The sequence below is a fragment of the Prionailurus viverrinus genome, chromosome B1, assembly GCF_022837055.1.
Source record: "Prionailurus viverrinus isolate Anna chromosome B1, UM_Priviv_1.0, whole genome shotgun sequence".
Classification (NCBI taxonomy): domain Eukaryota; kingdom Metazoa; phylum Chordata; class Mammalia; order Carnivora; family Felidae; genus Prionailurus; species Prionailurus viverrinus.
Genome location: NC_062564.1, coordinates 106,897,176 through 106,914,318, shown reverse-complemented (window position 1 = coordinate 106,914,318; position 17,143 = coordinate 106,897,176). Strand labels below are relative to the sequence as shown.

The window sequence follows — 17,143 nt, the reverse complement described above, 5'->3', positions numbered from 1 at the left end:
TTAAATTGTGCTGGTGGTGTTGAAACTGAGGAATTTTTACCTTTAATTTGGGATATTCACTTCCCCTTTATTTAAAACAGATTTTTTATCTGGGGTGCCTGGCTGGCTTAGCAGGTAGAGCATGCAACTCTTACTCCCTGGTTGTGAGTTCAAACCCCATATTGGGCATGGAGCTTACTTAAAGAAAAAAAAAGTAAATAAATAAAATAGATATTTTGCCTGAATTATTGAGTAGCCACATCTCTTAACAGCAATGCTAGTATATTGTTACTGTGATGTTAATTTAACTGTTCATTTTTAAACCAAGCAAAACTTTAACCACATGTCACATTCCACTTTCATTTCTTAAATTAGGTAAATATCCTCTATTGGTCAGTTTGTACATCAATGTATTTTTCAAATTGTAAAACAAACAAACAAACAAAAAAACAAAAAATAGATTCATGACCCAATGCCATAGCCCCAAACACAGTGATGGCACCTGCCAGGATTGAGCAAGAAGCAGGTGAATCACCTTGGGCAATATCCCAACTTTTGACTTATTTCACATTTATTGAATACTTAAAACTTCCAGCAGTGGTGCAGGGATTTAAAAAGGTTTGTTTATAGGGATTTAAATGTTAAAATTTAGACAGTCACATGACTGTGGAATCATGAGGAAAATTCTAATATTTGGGATTGTGTGATTTTTTTTTGTATGATGGATTTAGAATAATTTTCTACATAGTTGATAGGAATTTGTAGGTACTACTATTTTATTCAGTGTGGATAGTTCCTCTAGGATATGGGTTTGTTTGAAAGATAGCAGTGAAAAAAACAAAAACAAAAACTCTTCTATTTCCAGAGAAATTCAGCGATGGGAGTATTTGTGAATTCTCTGGAAATCTGATCTGATATTAAATCTCAATTACCTCCATATACCCACTCATAATGTTTACCCTCTCCTGCCCTCCAAGCCACCCTTCTATCTCCAGATTACAATGATTTGGGCTCCCAACAGAGAGCCCAACTGGCATCCTCTGCCATAATACGAGTACCCAAATCCTAGGCTGCTCCATATGCCACATTCTCAACCATCTTTTCTCTGAAAGCACTTCCTCGTAGGAACTGCTCCAATGTCATTTCTAGTATAAATCATCAGTAGTCTTTTATTAGTTTATATAAAGGATTCTCATTTAGTCTAATTGAGAATTTAAAATTTTTCCCTTGTTTTTCCAAATTAAAATAATATCAGAATATATCCTGTCTTCAAGAAAGCTTTAAAATTATGTTGTAAATAATCTTCTTGAATCGATTCCAGGTTAATACACTACTGGCTATACATTTCCTCTACAGGTGAACAAATACTTATGAGAGTAAATGAGGAAAACAAGGTTATCGTTTATTTTTATTGAAAAGAAATGGAGAATTATACTGACCCCAGGAAAATAATAGGACCTAAAACTTGCTTGTCTTTTACAAATATGTATGTCGAGAAACACATTTACACTGTTTAAGAAAAATGGGATACAATTTTAGCGAAATGATAGAATATTTTTTGTAAAGAAAATTCACTTTAAATCCATCCTAGTAAATCTATTCTTGTAAACTTATTTAAGGAATAAAGTTTGGCAATCACTGAGGCCAATAAATCAGAACAGAATCTCTAAATTCAAATATCACACATACTTTTATGATTTTTGCAACTTTTGGTGATTAGTTGAGTTTTCATAGGGTTAATAAATGCCTGCTTTAATAATATTTGGCATAATCATAATGGAAATTTTGTTTCCACATGGTCCATTTTGACAGAACCAAATTGTCACAATGAGATATATTATAGCATGGTTTTTTTGGAGTGTACTATTAATGAGGGACTTAACAATTTGTATTGCAGAATGTCATTTGTAACATTGCTTTCATCATATATTTGGCATACATTTATATTCTGGCAACTCTTATTTAATTTTTACGAATAGTTGAGATGTACATGATATCTTTCCCCTTTTCTCTTTCAGTAACCTTGCTGCCTTTCGTGAACCCATATTTTACAAGAAATTTGTTGTGCCTTTTTCCACAGGTGAAGCATATAACCTCACTTGACCAATCAATCCAGTATACCCCTTTATCTAAATGCGTTCACTAAAGGTAACTCTCGGTATTCTGAATTCCAGAAATCTGGTTTTCTCTCTTACTCTCTACCATGTAGTGTGCAGATATGAAGTCTAGAATAGCTGTAGTCATTTGCTACCAAGCAGAAAGTTAATCTGAGAGGGATAAAGTCAAGAGAATCCCAGGGAAATTCATCTGGGTCTTAATCATATTTAACATCAAACCCAGTTTAACTCTTGGCATTGTTAGTCACATAAGATAACGATTTTCTTGTAATCATTTACCAGTTTAAGTCAGTCCTGCACTTATTTTCAGATGAGTATATAATGGATAAGAAATTTGTTACCAGGAGTGGGGTTTCAATAACAGGCTAGAATTCTTTCCAAGTAAGGGAAGCGAGAAAGACCACTCTAGACAGAAGCCGAAGATCTTTGTTTTACAATTGCACAATGGTTGGTTAAAGTGGAGTTATTGTAATTTGGGTCTCAAGGCATGTGCTACTAACAAGAGAGCATTAGGCAATTGAGGGGGAAAAGTAGGACAATGGATTCTATAGCCTAAAAAGAAACAATATTGCTTTGTTATGCACTTCTCAAACCAAACATAAAAGAAAGATTGGCCAAGAGTGGCTCCCCTGTCTTTCCTCTGTAATACAAGTATAGTAAGTTTAATTTTCAAGGACCCCCATAATTATTAAAGCTGAATTACCCACAACAGAAGGCTATCAAAAGCAGAGAGATGAGAGACATTGTGGGGGAAAACAGAGAGAAACAGAAAATATACAGTCCTGGGGCTCCTGGGTGGCTCAGTGGGTTGAGTGTCCCACTTGGGCTCAGGTCACGATCTCAGAGCCCTGCATCAGGCTCTGTACTGACAGCTCAAAGCTTGGAGCCTGCCACAGATTCTGGGTCTCCCTCTCTCTGCCCTCCCTCCCCCACTCACTCTCTCTCTCTCTCTCTCTCTCTCTCTCTCAAAAATAAACAAACATTAAAACATTAAATATATATATATATATATATATATATATATATATGGCCCTATTCTAGCATAGTTTTTAAACATTGTCTCCTAAGAAAAGTATAAACACTCACATTATGGTGGTTAAAATGAAGGTTAAGACAAGGCAATAAATAAAATAAATACCCACTACACCCCATTCTTTCTATTGGCTTTGGTAAAGATACTACCTATATATCTACATATACACATACACTTTAGTATACACACATATCCAAAATAAGGCTCATACAGATGAACATTTCCCAATTAAAGATGGAAACAGCACTATCGTTATAACATTATTTTTGAAAAACCTTTCATAAGACTATATATCCCCCTAATTTGTAAGTTACTTAATGTGTTGTGTTTTCCACACGGAATTATCCACTCTTTTTATAGATATAAATCAAGTAAGCATTGGTTTTCAAAATGATTTACAGGTTAAACAATATTTTTCCAAGATGCTGTGGATACCAAACTTATAACAAGCCTCATTAGGAATAATTTTTAATAAACATAGCAAAAAAAAGCTAAGTCTGATTTCCTTTTACAGTAAATATTTAATTTTTTTTCATTTCTAGTTTACAAGTGTTTACAATGGACAAAAATGTTTTTACCTCTTCAGTAATACTTTTATATTAATTCAAGATATTTTGATTTAATATATGGTAATAAATCTTCACACATTCCCCATTAGTATTTTTTTTTTATTTTTAAGGGCGATGTAACACTAACAACCACTACCTATAAAACGCATCATTATTTTGGTGGCTTTACAAATTTTTTCTCCAGTTGTAAGTTCTAAAAAAATAAAAATAAAAACAAAAATAGAAATAAAAAAAATTGTAAGAGTTAGAGGATACTGAAATTATAACAAAGTGGAATTCCACCTTCATAATATTTCTACTTTATCCTAAAAGAGAACTTTAAAAAATACGACATTGCTATAACAGACCACCTTGCTAATGTTATAAAAGATTAGCAGGAGCCAGAAATTGTGCCGCTGATATGCGGAATTTTGTAGTTATAGCTACACATCATTAGGAAAATGTTCAAAGGGAACTAAACAAATTATGGTGGTGATCCCTGAACCATTTGATGATGAGTCGCTTAATCTATATCAAAATTTTTTCCACTCATGATGATCATCCTTTCCTCAAATTCCTTTAAAAAAATACGTTACACAGTACAATATCAGAAACCAAAGACAGCACAAACTATTTTGAAGAAGAGAAAAATCTCTAGCACAGAAAGGTATCTTGTAGTAAAGAGCAGACTTCTTTGGGGACCATAACCGATTAGCTTGCAATTCATTATGAAGATTTCTCTTTCTTTTTATGGGGAGAGTCTACTCTGTGTGAAGCTGCCACACCATTTTCTGTCCCTTTTCTAGAAGACCTCCCTTTGGTCCGTTTCTTCTTCACACTTGGGGCCTGAAGAGTAGCATCTTCCTCCATCCACCTCTGAAGTTGAACATTAAATAAATTCCATGTTATGTATGCCTGGATAGTGCAACTGGAGGACAGAACAGCAATTTTAGCTGCCAACACGTTTACGTTCCCAGTAATGCCATCCGGATTCCGATTCTGCCCTCCGGCCAGGTGAAAGCCAACAGTCAGTACAGAAACAATTAAAGTCACAAGTCGACCCAAAATAAACACAATTGCCCATAGAGAAACCTCTTTCTGATACTTTTCATCGCTAAAATAAAACAGGTCACAAATGTGGGAAAGTAATTCCACGAAATAATGCATCATCAAGAGAACGAGTCCTAGATGGTTCAAGTACAAGAGGTAAGCTCCAGCGATGTGAAAGAGGTGAAGGCCAATGTAGACAAGTTGACGAGGGATATCTTGCTTTTTGGTTCTCTGGAAATAGAGTTCGGGGAAGGCATGAAACCAGTAAGCCAACTGTGATATGTAGAAAAACTTCATCTGAAATGTCATCATATTATGGGGATGAGCCCTCCATAAGAGAGTTGGGTCTGCCAGACAGTTTTCAGAAATTAGAATGAATGTGCCCCAAATACAAGAGACAAGGTAGAATACACTGAACTGACCAGATTCATTAAATTTGCTTTGTTTCGGTTTGGGGAACTGCATTCGCCTGTTAATTTTATCCAACACATACTCCTGAATTGTGGCGTGAATGATGATTGCCACTAGCATGTAAAAGAAAACCGTGGCCAGGTCTTTGATGCCGTAATAGTAAAGGAACTTTGATTCTGTGGCTCGGTCTTCTGCTGCAGGGAAGGTAACGCTGTGCTGAAGAGTAATAAAAACGATAGACGCTTCTGCTGTTCCCTCGAACATAAGCCCCAGCACGAAGAACATCCCCACACAGGCGACGAGGTCCGCATGATTCTGCAGGATGAATTCGTGGCTCAGGACTGGGGGGTTCTTGGTGCTCTTCTTACGAAACGCCATGGTAGCGCCTCCCAGATACTCACCGACGAGCCGCAGCTGCCTCCCCCTGGCTGCTCCTCACAGCGCCGCCGCTGCCGCAGCTCCGGGGGCTTCACTTCCCATCCCTGAGCCGGTCCCGGGTCGCCGCGGCCGCCCAGAAAGAAATAAATCAAAGGCAAGGGCCGAGCAGGACTGAGCATGCGCACCAGGGGGACGGCGGAGGCAGGAAAGGAAATCGAGCGCCGCGCCCCTGCCCGGCGTCAGGCCCGGGGTTGCGAGCGTTGATCTCGCACGTTGATCGTCGCCTCTTGATAGCCACTGCCGCCGTCGAGAGGCTCCTGAATTATTTTCCAATGGCATCTTCCTTAGTAGTCATGACAAAGCAGGGCAGCACTCTGGTTGTTCTTCATCAGGATGATTATGAAAACAGCATAATAGTAATAATGATAGAAGCAAACTCTCCTAGTGCTTAGCATTTACCAGGTGCTGTTCTAAGCACTTCGCTTATATTTATAAATGTATCATTTCAGGAAAACCCAATGAGGTAAATACGGGGTGATAATCATTTTTTAAAAATTATTATTATTATTATTTTTTACAGATGGGAAACTGAAGTCCAGTGAGGTTAGGTGAGATGCCTAAGATCACACAGCTGGTAAATATCAGAACCAGTAATTGAATCCAGTCTGGATCCAGAGACAGCATGTGCTCTTGACTATTGTACTGTATTGTGCATGATAATATACCTATTGTACATAATAATATTGTACATAATAGTTTACCTATTACTGTAAATCATTCACTCGTGGAAGTATTTTATTACAGCAACAACAAACCATACTAAAAAATAACTCCCTTGTTAGCAATAACAATTGTGGCATTAATTGTATTTATTATAATTTTAAAGGTGGAGTGATGGTTGGAAGGAGAGAGCTATTTATCAGTTCATAGGAAAGTATTTTGGCTGTAAAGCCCCAAACTGATTTTACCTACTCTAGCAGATAAGAACCTCATTTTTCATTTTTTATGATTGTTGTATATAAATTTGCTAAAATACACGTTTGAAAAACAGCTCATTTTTTTAAATGCTAATGCCTTGCTCAATTCAAATTTCTTGTCGGTCTTCAAGTTTCTCTTGGAATCCACAGCATTTTCTTGTTTCTTCTGGGTCCCATGAGACATTATCATTACTGATAGTTAAAGTTTGAAGTTTGGAATATACATTTCAGAAGGAAAGTACTACATGATACAAAGAATAAAGTGCACGTTAAATTTAGAATGGCCAAATGCCTTTTATCACTGTTTCTCTGCAAGCTGTGCACTAACAAAAGATGCAGTCCAACTGGTGCAATTACTTTTAAGATACTGAACAAAATACTCTGATCAATGGACAGTGTGCCTGCATTTCCTAAAATAGCCACAGTTACATATGGAATTTGTTGCGGACAGTGTTCCTGAGTTAGGAAAAGTACTAACTATTTTACCACAATAAGAAGTCTCTATTTGGTTTTCCTAGCTATTACTCAGCTCTTGGTTCTGACAGCTCAATTATGAGTACTATTTGAGGTTAACTAAATCAGTGAGGAATGACAAATAGAGGTGCAAAAATTAGGACATCAATAAATGAAAAAAAAAGATCAAATTTGTTGAAAGCAGTCAGGAGGAAACAGTGAAAGAGAAGAGCGGTGCCTTATGGAAATTATCAAGAGTTTATTCAGAAAAATACATACTTACCTTTTTGAAACTAATTTTAAATATAGAATTCATCAGTCTTTCTATAGGAGTATACAATGGCTGTGACCGTTTTGTGGCATACTAACTAAATATAAAAAATACTTGTATAATTCCTGAGCTGAAACTTCTGTTTATATTTCTGTTTGGCTTATTTTTGGTAGGCTTTCCAACTCTACCTCTGCAAATGCAATAGATTTTGCCTTCAGATAATGTACATATCAAAGTGAAGAGCACAAATACTTATGCATAGATGTGAAATGTTATTTTATTACTAAAAGGAAGGTCATTATGAATTAGTTTAAAATTGTGTATAAATAAGGGTGCCTGGGTGGCTCAGTTGGTTTAGCATCCGACTTTAGCTCCAACTTAACTTGGTGCAGTTTCTGGCTCACCAAGGAGAGAACTCGTGTTGGTTCACTTACACATGGAGGGAACACCTACGGAAAGCCTGGAAACCTTGCTGAATTGAGGAGAGACAGGAGTTAGGAGATGCTGAGGCCATTGGTATTTGCTAGGCATAGTAACTGCAGAGAAAGTTAGGTGATTCAAGTGCTCCAGAACTTTTAATAAGTGTTCTCTAGATTCTGCTACTAGTATTAAGTCCTACATGCATAAGGTTAAAATACATGAAGCCAACCAAAGAACGATGGAGGAAATATACAAGTTTCCAAGAATCCCAACAGGACTAGGAGACTTTTAAGTTTGGAACAGTTAAAAATTAGAATTCTCGGGGCAGAGGGGGTGGCTCAGTCAGTTGAACATCTGACTCTTGATGTTAGCTCAGGTCATGATCTTACGGGTCGTGAGATGGAGCCCCCTGTCAGGCCCTGTGCTGACAGCATGGAGCCTTCTTGGGACGGTCTCTCTCTCTCTCTCTCTCTCTCTCTCTCTCTCTCTCAAAATAAATAAATAAACATTATAAAAAAAGAAATTATAATTTTCTGGGGTACTTGTGAAACTCTACTTTCAGTAGAGACCCAAGGAAAAAGTAAGGCAAAACTCGCCCTAAGGAAAAAGCTAATTCACGTTTGCCCACATGAAGTTTTTAAGAAGTCTTGAAAGGATCAAGGTGCCCTGCAAGGATCTTTACTCTGCCAGAAAGATCCAGCCCTCAACAGTGTGAAATTCACATTGTCTAGTATCTAATAAAAATTACGAAGCAGAAGCTTGTTCAGCTGGAACTATCCATCCGAATGCCTGTATGTGGCCTCTCCATATGGTATTGTCATAGAGCAGGGGCTATAGGCCCCAATAATGAGTTTTCTTGTGAAACAGGCAGGAATTTTATGGCCTTTTGTGACCTACCATTAGAAGTTAAATCATAGCATTTTTCTGGTCAAAGTAGGCACAAAACTTTCAGGCTCAAGGTAGAGTAGTATAGAATAGTAGTATCAGGGGAAGGTGGGGAACATAGACATCACCTCAATAAGTAGTATCCCACAGTATTTGTGGGTAATTTTTAGGTATCTACCTTCTTTCCTTTGGTAACAAATGTTTACTTTCACATTAAATATACACTGTTTCTCCCTTCTGCAAACAAAAGTGTCTTGCCAATATAGCCACAGTCTTGTTTATTACATAAGAACTTGAAAGCTAAATTTGATCCAGGCACTGAAGGGCTCCTTGGGTTCTTTCCTTTGTTACACTTGTTCCTCATCTGAAGACTTGTGAACTAAAGAGAGGTTTCTGGCACCCATACACCAAAGGCATAGGATAAAGGCAATAGACAGTTATATTCAAGATGTAGGCAAATGGGATGCACACAGTACTCAATGGTCAATAATAATTATGGGATCTATCTTTAAATTCCCGAAAATCCCGAAATCTTTGATGTGAACTCAGTCCTCTTCCCTGGGAAATGGTAAAAGATTTTATATATATATATATATATATTATATATATATATATATATAAAATATATTATATATAGTACATATATAATACATATGTATTATATAAAAGATAAATAAAAGATATATATAGAAGATATATATAATATGTAATATAATATATAATATATAATAAAAGATATATATATATATATATAAAAGATATATATATATAAAAGATAAAAAACCCTAGAGGCTAAATAATGTTAATTTGTTCATGTTAATTTTTGTTTTTCTGATATAATTGTCGATTATACTATTAATTATGGCGTATCAAATATACCACAGTACATCAAGAAATTAACATTCCATCAAACACCTTCCAGTAGAACCAGGAGAAGAATGGAAGGCTCCATGTCTATTGTCAAATCTTGGGAAAAGTATGTTTTAAAATGCTGTATTGATTTTGTTATATGAAACACTTGATTTAAAAAAGTAGGTAGAAAGTCACACTATAATTTAGATACTATATCTTAAATCAATACTAATAATTAGTTCTTTTCATTAGGTATGCAATATAACATTTTGATGTTAGTATTTTATCATTTATTATTTATATAAATAGCTTAGCTAAAAACCTCTTTTCAATTACTTATGTGTCTTTTTTTTAGCATATGTGCTGCTGAAGTGAGCACACTATGTGTCTTTTTGAAATGTGATTTTCCAAAATAGATAAACTGACATTGATTGTGAATTTTGATAAGATATGAAGTACATTCGGAACTTTATCATATAGACTTTGCCTCATCTTTTAATATTTTTCTATCTCACAATGTAAAAAATATGTTTGTATACCTCTGTACTAAAAACCTTCTAATCATTCAAATTTAGATAACTCAAGTAAATGAAATAGATATCCAAATACTAGGGATGACAACTGGGTGTTGTGTGGAAGCATTGAACCACAGGAAATCTACCCCAAATACCAAGAGCATACTTTACACACAGTATGTTAGCCGATTTGACAATAAATTCTATAAAAAAGAAACACACTAGAATTTAATAGCATTTAAAGAAGTAATATATTGGAAAATAACTGCTTCAAAAAATCAGACCCTAGTCACTTTAAATCAATGTTTGTAATTAGCATAACAAGTAGTCATAATTAACTGTGATCACCAAATTTTTAGCTCCATTAAGCAAAGCATAATACAATTTAGCTTGTGCATGAAATTACAGTCTCTTGAGATTTGACTGATTCAGTCTTGAGTAATTCAATTAAAGAGATATTTATTATATTTAACTCATTTTTATAACTGATAAGACATGTGAAAACAAAGACTGTTTAAAAACACATTCTGCAATATGATTGAATATTTAATTTCCAAGGAAAAACCTTAACATAGCATTTCTAAATTCTAAAACACCTTTTTGCAAATGTTTTTATTTAGTTACCTAGCAAGTAAAAATAATATGAAGCATTGTTTAAGGATAAACTCCTAAAATAGGCTATTAAAGGCAGTCTCTCACTAAAATTGAATAATTGATAACAATTAAAAACAATATTTAGTAATTTATTTGGTCAAATGCCACTTTCATTGAGCAAAATAACTTCGAACCCACCTTCATGGAGCTTACATGGAGATTTAGAGGACCTGAACATTATACATATAATTGGCAGAAAGATAGTGAAAAATGCTAGACAAGGAAGATGGATAAGACAATGAAGCAGAATGTGTGTGGTTGCTTTGGATAGGGTAGACAGAGGACAGGGAAAATTTCTTTGAATAGGACACATTTGAATAGAGAATGCATGAAGTTAGAGAACACCACACAAGTATCTGGAGAAGAATGTCCTATGACAGCAGTCCAAATGCTTTGAGGCAAAAGCAAGAATGATTGTTCCATAAACAGCAGAGGCCAGAATAAGAGTGGAATGAGAGGGCTGACAAAGGTAGAGTGGTGGGGCATACCATGTAATGCCTTGTAGAACATGGTAAGGACCTTGAAGTTTGGTCTAAGATTGAGAAGAAGACTATTTGAGCATTAATTTAAAGGGGCACTTTGGCTTCTGCATGAAATAACTATTTGTGGAAGGGACAAAAGTACAAAAGTATCACTGCAATTTGTAAACATTGTGTTTACACAATGTGTTTCATTGTGTAACTACTGTGTTTCATGACTCTTTTTTTCCTTTCCTTTTTTTTTGTTTTAATATCTAAATTTGGTGCTGCCTATGAAGTCATTAAATAGATGAGGGATATTCCCGTGATACTAGTATTCCTCTATTTTTTTAAAACTCATTTGTTTACATAATGCATATGACGTGGAATATAATAGGAAACCCCCTATATGATTTTCTACATTTAGAAAACAATGCTGATACAATTATGTCTATGTCTTTGGTAGCCATGTTCAATTGACCAGTAGCCATTTCCTAGATAACTTCTTCAAAAGACCTACTTTGACAGAATCAATCCCTCTCCAATGATTTCTATAGGATTTCCCAAATTTTTTCTCTCTAGGGGTCTGTATGTACATATATATATATATATATATATAATAGATATATATGATGTATGAAATAGATATATAAATAAATATATAATATTTATAATAGTATATATTATACATATGAAATATATATAAATAAATATATTTATATAGATATTTATATAGATATATTTATATATATATAGGAATTCATGGAACCCTGGGTGGCTCAGTCAGTTGAGCGTCTGACTCTTGAGTTTGGCTCAGGTCATGAACCCAGGGTTGTGGGATTGAGCCCTGCACTGGGCTCTGTGCTGAGCATGGAGCCTGCTTAAGATGCTCTCTCTCTCCTTCTCTCCCTCTGTCCCTTTCCCCAGCTTGCGCTCTCTCTCTTTAGAGAAAAAACAAAAGGAACTCAAAAGTTAAAGTGCCATGAAAAGTAAATGATCATTTTAGCAGTATTGTTGCAATTCTATTTTGATGCTAATATAGATGGAAAATTCCATAGTATCTTAACTGTTTTAAAAACTTTGTGAACAGAGTTAATCTAACTTCAATAAACCACATATATGATAAACATTATTTTTATACCCATTGTAAATGTCATTACTTTATATTTCTGCATGAAAGAAATGATTCTTAGAGTTACTTAAAGCATTGACAAATTCTCCTTTAGAGAGATTTATCATGTTGACCTAAGGGTCATAAAACACTAAAGTAATTTGAGAATCTTCTGAGGTGGCTATCCTTTGAAGTTTTGTGTTTTTTGGGTTTTTGTTTTATGTTGTTTTGTTGTTGTGTTTTATTTCTAATTATTTTTATTCTGATCCTTTAAACAATGCTTCAAAATATATGCTGAAAGAGACTAATATTCCTTTATGTATTGCTAGTTTATATGATTAATTTAGATATGCTAAGTCTGGTAATAGAACACTTATTCCTAATTGTTTAAAAGTGAATAATGATTTTTAGGAATATCCAAAAATTATAACTGCCCAAATAATATTAGGAAATTTTAAGCAGACTGGAACATTATACTGTCCTTTCTCTTGATGAGGACTTTCTCATTCAGTGAGAGTCTTTCGTCAACTCTTTCATTCTTCCGTTTATTACACATGGACTAGTGCTGAATTTCCCCATCTAGAAACTCTGCTACATGATATAACAAAACTCAGTTAGAAGAAGCTTTCTCATGCAAATATCCCAATGCTAGTAAGCATAAAAATGGATTATTAGTGAGCTTGAATGAAAAAAAATATATTTAAGTTTATTTTTCCTGAGGCTTTGAGAGTTAAGTCATGATATGAAATTGATTCCTGTTTCCAGAACAAAATGGCAACATAGATTGCACCTGATCTCTCCACAAAAATTTCTCAGACCTATTTCTCCAAGATTTAGATTTCCTAGTTTCACGTGCTAATTCTGTCCAATGAGTGTGCAAGCAGTTAATGATGAAGCATAACTATCCCCAGCTGAGCTTAAAGGAAGCATAGGCTCATTTACTATATAGAGATAGAAAGAAATGGGAGTTACCATTTATTGAGAGATTACTCTGGCCTTCTACTCTGCTCAGTTCTTTATGTATGGTAGAGTTCATTTAATTCCCGTAACAATTCTTTAAAGTAGGTACCATTCCCTCCACTTTAAAAATGAGGAAACTGAAGCTCATAAAGGATCGCAAATTGCCAGAGTGAAAGCAGGAAGTTGAGCAGTCTAACTCAGGATGGAGTGTTTGTTGCCAGAAAACTGGTCAGCCTACCACCAGCTCTGTGGAAAGGACATCATGTGGGCGAGGACGAGTGATGGGTATCTGTGTTTGAGGTTATTTAGAGTTAAATGACTTCAGGGTTACTGGGGAGAGGGGAAGGGGCTCTTGTGACCTAAGTCACCTGGAGCACAAGGCAATTTACGGGCAGAGATGGATCTTTCCTGTGGCATTCTGTGTATGGTATAAATATGAAGACAACACTGGAAGGAAAGCAGAATGGGGAGGAGGCTGATTTCCCTTGGCGTCTGGTATCCAGATGGCTGGGGCCAAGAGAACTTATACAGGAGAACTTATACACTGTGATTGCTGCAGCTTTTCTGGCTATTACTATCCACTGACCACTCCAACTACAGCCCCAGTTCTGGGCATACTGAGCACATAGATCACATTGGTGGCACCTTTGATGTCCTCTAAACCCCTATTTGCCCCTGAAAAATATATCTAATAATTTTTAACTGTTGGCAGTCACAGGGACATGTAGTTGAGTGTGACTTTCTTAGTATTCATTTACTTATATAATTTAAGAATATGTAATGTTGCAAAAGAAAACCAAAGCTGGAGACATGACAATCCCAGACTTTAACCTATACTACAAAGCTGTAATCATCAAGATAGTATGGTATTGGCATGAAAGCAGACACATAGATCAGTGGGATACAGTAGAAAACCCAGAAATGGACCCACAAATGTATGGCCAACTAATCTTTGTTTGACAAAACAGGAAAGAGTATCCAATGGAAAAAAAGCAGTCTCCTTAGCAATTGGTGCTGGGAGTACTGGACAGCAACATGCAGAAGAATGAAACTGGACCACATTCTTACACTATACACAAAAATAAATTCAAAATGGATGAAAGACCTATATATGAGATAGAAAAGCATCAAAATTCCACTTGAGAAAACAGACAGTAACCTCTTTAACCTCGACCACAGCAACTTCTTACTTGACAAGTCTCTGAAGGCAAGAGAAATAAAAGCAAAAATGAACTATTGGGACCTCATCAAGATAAAGAGCTTCTGCACAGCAAAAGAAACAATCAACAAAACTAAAAGTCAATGGATGGAATGAGAGAAGATATTTGCAAATGACATATCGGATAAAGGGTTAGTATCCAAAATCTATAAAGAACTTATGAAACTCAACACCCAAAAAACAAACAATCCAGTGAAGAAATGGGCATAAGACATGAATACACACATTTTCAAAGAAGACGTCCAGATGTCAAGACACGTCCAGACACATGAAAAGATGCTCAACATTATTTATCATCAGAGAAATACAAATCAAAACCCCAATGAGATACCACCTCACACCTTTCAGAATGACTAAAATTAAGAACTCAGGAAACAACAGATGTTGGTGATGATGTAGAAAAAGGGGAACCCTGTTGCACTGTTGGTGGGAATGCAAACTGGTGTAGCCACTCTGGAATACAATATAGAAGATCCTCAAAAAATTAAAAATAGAACTGCCTTGTGACTTAGCAATTGTACTACTAGGAATTTATCCAAAGGATACAAAAACGTTGATTCAAAGGGGACACATGTACCCCAATGTTTATAGCAGCACTATCAACAAGAGCCAAATTAGGGAAAGAGCCCCCCACACACACACACACACTGGAATACTACTCAGCAATGAAAAAGAATGGAATCTTGCCATTTGCAACAACGTGGATGGAACTGGAGGGCATTATGCTAAGTGAAATAAATCAGTCAGAGCAAGACAGATATCACATGATTTCACTCATATGTGGAATTTGAGACACTTAACAGGTGATCATAGGGAAAGGGAAGGAAAAATAAGTAAAATAGAAAGGGAGAAAAACCATAAGAGACCCTTAAATACAGAGAACAAACTGAGGGTTGATGAGGGGTGGAGGAAACAGTTAAATGGGCATTAAGGAGGGCACTTGTTGGGATGAGCACTGGGTGTCATACATAAGTGATGAATCTCTGGGTTCTACTCCTAAAGCTAAGACTACACTATATGTTAACTAACTTGAAAATTAAAAAAAAAAAACAACAATGTGCTTATGATTTATGGATTATATATTTTTCAATTTTTTAATGTTTTTATTTATTTTTGAGACAGCATGAGCAGGGGAGGGGCAGAGAGAGAGGGAGACAGAATCTGCGGCGGGCTCCAGGCTCTGAGCTGTCAGCACCGAGCCTGACGTGGGGCCCAAACTCACGGACTGTAAGATCATGACCTGAAGTCGGATGCTTAACTGACTGAGCAACCCAGGCACCCCTTATGGATTATATTAATCTCATTTGTCTTGAGGTATCATGTATTTACATGAATGAATAAGTTTCAAGTAATTTTTAAATAATGAATACTGTGCATTATGAACATTTTTGCAGTTAATCAAAGCCTTTAATACATGCTGAAATGCCTTAACTTTTAGAGATTCTAGAAAAAAAAATTCTAAAGGAGCAAATAATCATGGAACCAAACTGCAACTGAACAGTGACTGAGATAGGGTCAGTGATGAGAGAGAATAATAGGAAATTACACATGCAAAATACCATAGTGATAAATAGCATAGAAATTGTGTGAGCATTGCAATAAGCCTGCACAACCTTATCTCTTGAATACTGATCCATAAGGTAGGGAAATGCTTTCTACATTCAAAAGTGATGTTTCCCTTTATGTTTAAGTTTTTGAATGCCTAGCAATAATTTTTGCAACAGGTTATTGGCAGACTTTATATTTATATTTCATGAAAAGCAATAACTGGATGGAATCACAATTTTATCAATCTTGGTATCCCCATTGCATTGAATAGTGCCTGGCACAAAGTCCTTAGTACATATTGCTGAGTAAATGTTTTAGAAATTAAATGGTGCCTGCAGAGAATCAGATTTACAACTGTCTTTATAATGAAATATGTGAATAAATAAATGAAATTGATTGGCAACATATTAATTGCCTAATCAGGTAAAGAACATCAAACTCAGTATCATTATGGTAGTACTGTTGCAATTTGGCTGAAATATTAGAAAGAATATCTTATGATCAAAACCTTCACGTAATATATGAATCTTCTCCGTAGCTCCTTCTGTAGGTAGTAAGGTTTTTTTTTCAGTTTTTTTAATGTTTATTTATTTTTGAGAGGGTGGGGAGGGGCAGAGGGAGAGGGGGACAGAGGATTTGAAGTGGGATCTGTGCTGATAGCACAGAACTGTGAGCACAGACCTGAGCTGAATTCAGACACTTAACTGACTGAGCCACCCAGGCACCCCTGTAGGTAGTAAGTTTTGTTTGGGTTACTTACTAGTGAGGAAAATCATCCCTTTAGTTGGCAGTTCATTACATTTCCAATACTTGAAATAATTTTGAAGTTCCCGCACACTATCTCAAAATTGCCCTGCTGAAATATACATTCTCTTAGGCATTTCAGTACATATTAATATATGTGTATGTGCAGGTCTGTATATATATGTTTATGTACACGTGTGCATACATGTGTGTATGTTTATGCATATATATATATACATATATGGGTATTCCATCCTTAATTATATATGAGTATATATACATACACATACATATATATACATACATAATTAAGAATGGAATTTGAATATTTTGAATTGTGCTTAACTTTAGCATTATGAAATAAGCATTTTTCTGTGATATAATTTTCAAAACACTCTTTTAATGACCATGAAATGGACTATAATATAAATGTACAATTTCCATATTATTTAATGTTTATTTTCATATTTTTGATTATAATAAGATGTAGTGAAAACCAAAATATAAAGTTTTCCCATCTGAATTTTCTTTTAAATGTTTACAGAATATTTTGAATGTGC

The 17,143-nt window shown here is 35.3% G+C and overlaps 1 protein-coding gene across 1 annotated transcript; it reads right to left on the bottom strand.

Annotated features, from left to right (window-relative positions):
• Nucleotides 1–3,710: 3,710 nt before the first annotated feature.
• On the bottom strand, nt 3,711–5,628 carry TRAM1L1 (translocation associated membrane protein 1 like 1). The gene has a single exon (XM_047856429.1). It carries the CDS (start codon nt 5,514–5,516, stop codon nt 4,404–4,406), a length of 1,113 nt encoding a protein of 370 aa, XP_047712385.1. The 5' UTR covers nt 5,517–5,628; the 3' UTR covers nt 3,711–4,403.
• Nucleotides 5,629–17,143: the final 11,515 nt, after the last annotated feature.